Here is an 8,526-nt window from a genome sequence, read left to right on the forward strand (position 1 = left end):
GCCACAACTACTAAGCCTGTGCTCTACAGCCCGCGAGCCACAGCTACCGAAGCCCATGTGCCTAGAGCCCATGCTCTGCAAAAAGAGAAGCCACCGCAATGAGAAGCCTGTGCACTGCAGTGAAGAGTAGCCCCTGCTCGCCGCAACTAAAGAAAGCCCACACACAGCAACGAAGACCCAACACAGCCATAAATAAATAAATAAAATAAATCTAGAAAAAAAAAAAGGTGAAAGATTAACAAATAAGAACACTTGCAAACAGCTGACCATGCCTAGAGTTTCTGGCAAATGTCCAGAACTACCAGTACTCCCAGCAACAGAACACCAATAATTTGGGTCACTAACGTCTTAAAAATGCAAATTTGTTAAAAAAAAAAATTGTAAGATCTACCGCCTATCAGCCTTACATATTTTACCCACATTTACATATCTGTTCAAACTGTTTTCTCTCATATCTAGCTGACATCACCTACTAGTAGACTGGGTGAGGCAAAACAAACATTTAGTTCAGCTTTTTGAGGAAGGTATGGCTGAACTTGAGATATATTACACTCAAACTTTCCTTAGAGGACTAAGTTGACCGCTGAACAGCCAACCTCCATGTTGCTGAAAATTCGAGTATACTTTAGTCAGCCCTCTGTATCTAAGATTTCACGTCAACTGATTCAACCAAACATGGATCGTGTAATACGGCAATGCATATTTGTTGAAAAGTCTGTATCTAAGTGGACCCATGAAGATCAAACCTGTGTTGTTCAAGGGCCAACTGTATATAAGAAACGAGTTATTACAAGGACTTCCCTGGCGGTCCAGTGCTCAAGACTCCGTGCTTCTACTGCAGGGAGCACGGGTTCGATCCCTGGTCCAGGAACTAAGATCCCACACTCCCCACAGTACAGCCCAACACAAAACGAGTTACATTATGCCCTGCAAAACCTGGTCCTAAAACTTTCCTTAGGATTATATACCCACACTCATTACTTCTCATGTCCTGTATCTGGGAATTCAGGCCAACTTATCAGTTCAAAATAACTTAGTCATCTCTGCCATTTGTTCAAAGAAAGGGCTTTATCTTCTTCATTAAAGTGGTAAGCCACTGATGTTACCTATTTAATGATAGAGAGGTGAAAAGTCACTGGTAAAACGTCGAACTACACCACGCCACCCTGAGTTACCACATCTAAAAAGCCCAAGGGGGAAAATAATTGTGCCTCTCCATTTCAGATACACTGTAAAGAAAAAAAACCTAGGTTCCCATTTAGTAAGCAGAGTACCCCACATCTAAGTGAATAAACAAGTATACCACACAAACTCTCCCCAGAAGAGTTTGCGTTAAAAAGATCAGCTTCACAATTTTATGGCCTGAGTCTTGCAGTCTTGAACACGGGGCAGCTTTCATGCCAAGAACTTTTAACCCTAGCCTCCACATATGGAGGTTCCCACTACCCAATCCCCACCTTTGGGGAAGCCCTATCTTCCCAGGGTTTCTAATTCTGCATTCCTCAAAATCCCTGAAAGGTTAGGTCAGATGAGTGTGGAGTGGTTTGGGGGTTCTGGAACTAGACTTCCTGGGTTCTAATTCCAGGAATTATATATATACTACATATAATAGTTAAGGATTCAGTGACTATACAGACAAGGGACTTAATAGTGGCTACTATTTGTTATTCACTGTTATGCTTACAAGTATTTACCTAGACTAGCACTCAAATGAGTCTATGAAGTTCCTAGAAGAAACAATAAAACTAATTTCCTATAGGTATAGGGCTCTAACACTTAACAGAGATGGATATAGAACCTTAGGCAGTTTTCACTACCCAACTGTTTTCCCTTTAACAGACTGTTACATCCACGTCTCAGGACAAGAAAAATCATGTGAAAGCCCCTTAAAGCATTCATGTGCAGTGATTTTAAAAGTTTTATGTGATGATCTCCGACCATCAAAATTATATTACAACCTTTAAGTTAGGCATGAAACATTACATTTTACAATCTTGCTTCCCAAATTGTCCTTTTCTTGGCTACGGAAGGCCTAAATAACGTGAAGCCAAATAAAATTGGGTGGTTAAAGAACAGGAGGATCACACACAAGGGAAACTGTCATAACAACTGTTGGTCATCACTGTTTTGAACAGTTCACACTTCTTTGCCATCTTCTGACTAGCCAAGAAACATCAACAGTACTAATTAGAAAAAAAAAAAAGGCTCACCATACCTCACTACTACAGCCTTCTCTACCAGAGATTTTAAATGTGTCAAATGTGCATGGGGAAGGAGGAGGATGTAGCCATATTTCCTTCAAACGAACAGACAAAAGCAGTTTTATAATCTTTTATTATCAATAACAAACAGCTGCTTTAACGTCTTTGCCAGGCAGCTGTTAAAGGGTGGGTGGACGGACACCCTTGACCCTAACAAGGAAAACTCAAATTAAGCCTTTACGTACAAGCAAATTTAGAGCTCTTTTAAGTGTCCAAAGCTATTAATTAGTTTAAGTGAGGCATTAAACTAATTCTGTATTAACATATTTGAATAACCAGGAACTAAAACGTTCAAATTTTTTCTAGTACAAAAAAATTAAATTTGCTTTAGTTATAAAAGAGCTCTGTCAATATACACAAACTATATACTTCAGACATTCACAAAAATGTGAGCAGAAGGCTTATCAAAAACATTTAATACAATTAGTTTTCAACACCCCCTGGTGGTCCACATCTACAAAGATACCCAGCCCAACCCAGCCCAGCCCAGCCCAACCCAACCCAACCCAACCCAACCCCCCTCCAAATCCCACCCCCACAGAAAAGCACATACTTACCAGAATTTTTAGCAAGTATGGTTTGGGAATTTTTTTTTTTAAAAAAAGGCCCCCAGGGCAAGTTATTTACAGTTTAATTGCCACTGTCAACTGATCTGGACCTTGACCGGGACCGGGACCTGGACCTGGACCTCTGGCGATCCACAGATGCTGGAGACTTAGATCTACTTGAAGAACCACGTTTCTGGCTCTTCTCAGGCACAGGAGACCTACTAACAGAACGGGACTTGCTCCGGCTCCGGCTCCGGCTCCTGGACCGGCTGTAAGACTTGCGACTCCGGGAACGAGATCGGCTACGAGACCTGGAGGAACTCCTGGTCCGGGAACGAGACCTGCTTCGCGACCTACTAGGAAAGAAAGAAAACAGAAAACAAAAAACACTAAGCAGCAGGCCCTACAATCCATTAAATAAAACTTTGACCTAAAAATTTAAACAGGACGTCCCTGGTGGCGCAGTGATTAAGAATCCTCCTGCCAATGCAGGGGAAACGGGTTTGATCCCTGGTCCAGGAAGAACCCACATGCCGCAGAGCAACTAAGCCCGTGTGCTACAACTACTGAGCCTGCGCTCCAGAGCCCGCGAGCCACAACTAGTGAGCCCAGGTGCTGCAACTACTGACGCCCAAGCACCTAGAGCCCGTGCACCGCAATAAGAGAAGCCACCGCAATGCGAGGCCCACGCACCACAATGAAGAGTAGCCCCTGCTCGCCGCAACTATGAAAGCCCAAGCACTGCAACGAAGACCGAACGCAGCCAAAATAAATAAATTTATATTTAAAAACAATTTAAAGAGATACCTGTGCCTTTTGCTGCCTTCAATTAATTTGATTTTTCTCCCATTTATTTCTTTTCCAGAAAGTTTTTCAATAGCATTCTTTAAGTCACCATAAGAGGCAAACTCAACTACCCTACAAAGAAAAAAATGCAATTTGTAAAGTTATATACTTTTTGTAGTCTCACAAACTATGTTATCAGTCTAGTTTAAGTACCTTTATTAATGTTCATTTTGCTATTGCTATAGTGAGTCATCTCTTTACAGATAAAACAGCATGAGAGCAAGACTTTGCAACCTCCAAACCGTTGACATTTTAAGCTGGATGATTCTTTGGGGGTGAGAAGCTTGCCTGTGCATTACAGGATTACTAACATCCCAGACCTCTTCTCACAAGATGCCAGCAGCACCCTCAATCATGACAACCAAAAGGTCTCCAGAACTGCCACATGTACCCTGAGGAGCAAACTCAACCCTGACTGAGAACTGCTACATTCCAGCATGTCCAAATTTTGAGAGCTCAGACATTCAGAGTAAAACTTTCAGAATATTTTAAAAGGCTCTCATACTCCAGTACATACTCACCCTTCATTTAATTTAGGTCGATGTGCATCCGCAAAGGTTACTTCCCCAGCTTGTCTCATGAAATCTTTGAGATCCTTAACACAAGACGATTGTGTTAAGCAGAGAAAAGGAAACATGACACACAAACAACCACATTGTATAAAAACAAGACTACTGAAAGAGAAGATGTTAGATAAAGTACAAACATGGTATTTACCACACTTGTATTCTATCAGAATTTAAAAATAATATATGTCAGGGCACGAAATAAGCAAATAGCATATTGCTTTTAAGCAAAATGCCAGGAAATTCAGATTTTAACATTAAAGTAGTATTAGTCTATACTGAGCCCAATACAAAAGGAAAAAAACAAAACAAAAAAACAAAAACAAAACAAAAAGAAACAATACATATTTTTAAAGTAAAGACTAAAGTAGAAATTTTATATTTAAAAACAGAACATTTACAAGACACCAGTTATCTTGTGCCCCATATGCCATTAAAAAAGTTTACTTTACCTTTATTATTATTTCCCTAGGCTAGTCAAGCAGCAAACCATTAATCGGTCGGAGAAACCTTCATGACATATGCCCGACTGGCTCTTCGCCACCCACTTGAAGGACACTACCCAATCGATGGAAGCCTTTAATCGCACAGCCCTCCCTATTAGCAGACTACTGGCGGATGCAGACATGTTCTACTCTTGTGTAGTTACCAAGGACCACTTTACTGCGATCAGGATTCCAACGACCACCTAATTTCTTTCAACTCTTTTCGACCAGGACCTCTTATTCGGAAGCGTTACAGGAAGACAGCTCTCAACTTAGGGATCAGATCACGTTATCAACGCTCTGGGATCGCTGCAACCTGGCACTTCAAGGAAGTGCACCGATTACGTCTAGACCGGCAAACACAGATCTAGAGGTGGCCAATTGATCACTGTAGGAGCTGACTGGCAAAGTCAACCAGGCCCAACCAAGAGTGACCAAGACAACGATTAGGATAACCCACAGGCACTCCTCGTCATAAGGCCAACGACACAGATAGGCTGGCAAATAAAGGGTTTAATATTTGGTTAAAATTGATTTTAAAAAACAAGAAAATATATCCTCAAAACATTTACATTTGATCACTAATATTAAAGTTTGAAATATCCCCCAATTACATTTAATTAAAAATTTAAAATTACGATTAAGTCCATTAATTTAAAAATAAAATTACTTTTAATAAAACATTAATAAAAACATTAGCTACCCACTAATATTTTAAAAAGCCACATTAAAATATCTCAAAACTGTATTTCAACAAACCTGCCAGCTGACTCTTGAAGATAAATTCTCAACTATAAGCCGATTTTCTGTTCTTACAGGTGGAGCATTTCTGAGGAAGAAAATGAGCGCTCACAATGGAAGAAATGAAGCAACGTGCACTTATTGTGTTCGGTTGTGGGCGAGTTCAAGCAATCAGATATGACAAGTCATTCAAATGACTTCCGCCAACAGTTTCTGCATTATTTTATGACACACACAGGAACAGTGGACGTAACAGAACTGATTATACATAAACAGCAAAATCACTTATTGCTAATGGTTTTTAAACATTAAAGACTCCTCCTGCAGTAACGCTTGTGCAAAGCAGCCATCCACCATCCATCACATACCGTCTATCATTTCGAGGTCTGCGACTACTAAAACGGTCTGAGTAGCGTCCTCTACCTCTTCCACCTCGAGATCGAGCCCTAGCATGTTCAATTGTAACCCTACAGAAAGGGAAGAAACATCTTCATTATCCACTTAAGCTATGTCAGAAACTATTTAGAAATAAACACCCAGCTGACCTAGTCTGCTCTATTTCTGCAGTGCTAACTAGTGATAAAACTAAAAACGAGATCCTCACCTTTCACTGCAGAGTTCTTTTCCATCAAGTTCATATACGGCATCATCTGCATCCCTGGGATCCTCAAATTCCTGAAATACAAACATGAAACAACCCAAATGCTTCACACGCCTTTAAAAGTGTATTCTACAACCCATTAAAACCAGCAAATACCTGTGAAAGCCTAGGAAGAGTATCTTAATGACAACAGCATATAGCTCAGCCACATCAAAAAGCGACCAGCAGTGATTTCTCTCAGCCAGTAGTGAGGGTCTTTTATCCCTTAAGAAAAATCACTGCCTCAAGGATGCAAAGCATTTCCTAAAGATACTCTACCTGGACTCAATAAAATCGAAGGCACTGCTTACCACAATCTTTACCCACTTAACAACAGATAAGTCCACCAGTTCTAAATACTCACCACAAAACCAAAGCCTCTTTTCAAATCAATATCTCGTATTCGTCCATACCCCTTGAAGAATCTTTCCACGTCTTTCTCCCGGGCCGCTGGATTTAGCCTCCCAATGAACACTCGACAGCCACTCATGTCCCGCTAGTACTTCCTGTCAGGAAATAATTCAATTGAGATAATACCGGTGAAATGTCAGAAGAATGTCTGGTCAAGGGATCAAAAACATAAACGGCATAAAATAAAATGTTTACCCGGTGATGTTATAAACAAGACTGCCAAGAGTGCCTCTTAACTAGGCCAGGTCCCTTGCAGACAAAATTAAAACTCGGCTCCCAACACGATCCTTCCCTGGGCCCAGACAGCAGCAACCGCAACGCCCACTGCCGCCTCTGGAACTGCGCAGCCGCACTCTCTCCCCGGCTCTTCTGGCCCCCTCCCGTCTGCCGCAGTCAGGAAAGGCCGAGAAGTGCGGGCGGAGCCGACCCCCCCTCCGCAAGGCCAGCCCAATGGCGACGGGCCGCGCGCGCGTCGCCGCCTCCCAGGAGAGTCACAGCGGGTGGAAGCCGGAATCTCGCGACGCCACCGCCTCGCCTGCGCAGACGGCGGCGGGCGGCCGCGGAGCAGTCACAAAATGGCGGCCTCGGAGCCGGCGGTGGGGACAGCCGCCCGTGCCAAACTCCCTGTCCCCTCCCCCGCCTCCCGACCCCACCGCTCCGGGTCACTGTACCCGCCCTGGGACAGCCCCGACCACACCCCAAGCAAAGGTCTCGGCCCACTACTCGCCGGGTTCGGAGAGTGAAATAAGGAGGCAGGGAGGGGCACACGACCCCTCTGTAAAAACGACCCGTGACCAGGACCGCCCTTCCCCCGTCAGGTCCCCTCAAACAATACCCAAAGGGAGACGTGCCCCAGCGCCCACCTCGAATAAACTGCGCTCATTGGACGCCGTCCTCCGCACAGAGAGCAGCCCTGACCACTCGCGATCTGAGCGGCCATGAAGAAGCCTCGATCCGAGAAGCCTTTCCCTCAAAGTGAGCCACTCACCTACCGGACAGGATCTTTGGCAGCTGAGACCCAGAGAGGTCCGTAGTCTGCAACGGAGCCGGCAGCCTCCCCGCAGACCAGGACTCAACTCGTCTACGTCTCTCCACAACTGACGCACTTAGCTGCTCTGGCGTCCTACAAAATGGAGGGCGCGTCCTTGCGTCACTTCCGGGACCGCTCCTGGCACCGCCCCATTGAGTCGGGGACAGAGGTGTCGGGGGGCCGGGCCTCGTTATGGTGACGGCCTAAGTGACCCGCCCTTGCGGTGGGCGGGGCCGAGGGGAGGGACCTGGCATGGGCGAGGCCGTCAGGTTCTCGGCGCCGGTGGGGCCACGGTGGAAGACTGGCTGGTTCCCCTTAGGCCGTGAAGTTCAGTTCATAACTATCTCCCCCATAAAAATACTCTAAGGCAAATGACACCTTTTGTTTGTTTGTTTGTTTTCGCCGTGCTGCGGCATGCAGGATCTTAGTTCCCCGACCAGGGATCATACCTGTGCCCCCTGCAGTGGAAACCCTGATTCTTAACCACTGGACCACCGGGGAAGTCCCCACACCTCTTCTTTATCTTAAGTTTTTTTTAATACCCTGAAGCATACTGGGTGAAAGAAACTCAGGCTTTGCAAAAATATCTGGCCATCTCTGACCCCTTGCTGCTTGCAATTTACGGTTGCACTTTGGAGGGCGCTCCCTGATGCTCAAGTGAATATTTTAACCGTATCACGGACTTACGGGTTAGTTATAGTAAGAAGTCTAAGGAGCTGCAGTATTGTTTAAATGGAAGGTTTGGGGGTCATGAGATACTGAAATTGGGACTGTGGCTAGAAGGCCATCTGAAATTGAGGCCAGAATGCAGACCTCTGCTTTTCCACACTCTAGGATTGTGCTGGCTAAGAAGGTGTTACAAGCTACTTTTAAATCCAAACGGTATTTGGTTAACTCCTGTTCCGGTTTCTGTAATGTAACACATAAAAGTCTACCATTCTTCAGAAACAGAAAGTGTGTTTTCAAAGTAAGTGTGAAACGGTAGCCCTTCACATTCT

General features: G+C 44.3%; 1 protein-coding gene across 2 annotated transcripts; it reads right to left on the reverse strand.

The window, feature by feature from the left end:
- Positions 1-2,891: 2,891 nt before the first annotated feature.
- SRSF5 (serine and arginine rich splicing factor 5) lies at positions 2,892-7,597 on the reverse strand. 2 transcript variants are annotated; one of them, XM_007454437.1, is made up of 7 exons: positions 6,452-6,577; positions 6,052-6,122; positions 5,816-5,914; positions 5,466-5,535; positions 4,177-4,250; positions 3,617-3,727; positions 2,892-3,165 (listed from the first exon to the last, which is right to left on the reverse strand). In XM_007454437.1, exons 1-7 carry the CDS (start codon positions 6,575-6,577, stop codon positions 2,892-2,894), a joined length of 825 nt encoding a protein of 274 aa, XP_007454499.1. The 2 variants fall into 2 exon arrangements, with proteins under 2 accessions (XP_007454499.1, XP_007454500.1); XM_007454438.1 differs by lacking the exons at positions 2,892-3,165; positions 3,617-3,727; positions 4,177-4,250 and adding exons at positions 4,882-5,203; positions 7,487-7,597 and having other exon boundaries at positions 6,452-6,593.
- Between the last annotated feature and the right edge of the window lie 929 nt (positions 7,598-8,526).

The sequence above is a fragment of the Lipotes vexillifer genome, unplaced genomic scaffold (genome assembly GCF_000442215.2).
Source record: "Lipotes vexillifer unplaced genomic scaffold, Lipotes_vexillifer_v1.1 scaffold197, whole genome shotgun sequence".
NCBI lineage: Eukaryota > Metazoa > Chordata > Mammalia > Artiodactyla > Lipotidae > Lipotes > Lipotes vexillifer.

Excerpts from the sequence above, each read along its gene's own strand:
- SRSF5 (XM_007454437.1), bottom strand. The coding sequence starts at position 6,577 with ATGAGTGGCTGTCGAGTGTTCATTGGGAGGCTAAATCCAGCGGCCCGG. Across the intron at positions 5,536-5,815 it reads AGACCTCGAAATGATAGACG|AAATGCTCCACCTGTAAGAA; the intron begins GTATGTGATGGA and ends TTTCTTCCTCAG. Across the intron at positions 3,728-4,176 it reads CGACCTAAATTAAATGAAGG|GGTAGTTGAGTTTGCCTCTT; the intron begins GTGAGTATGTAC and ends TTTTCTTTGTAG.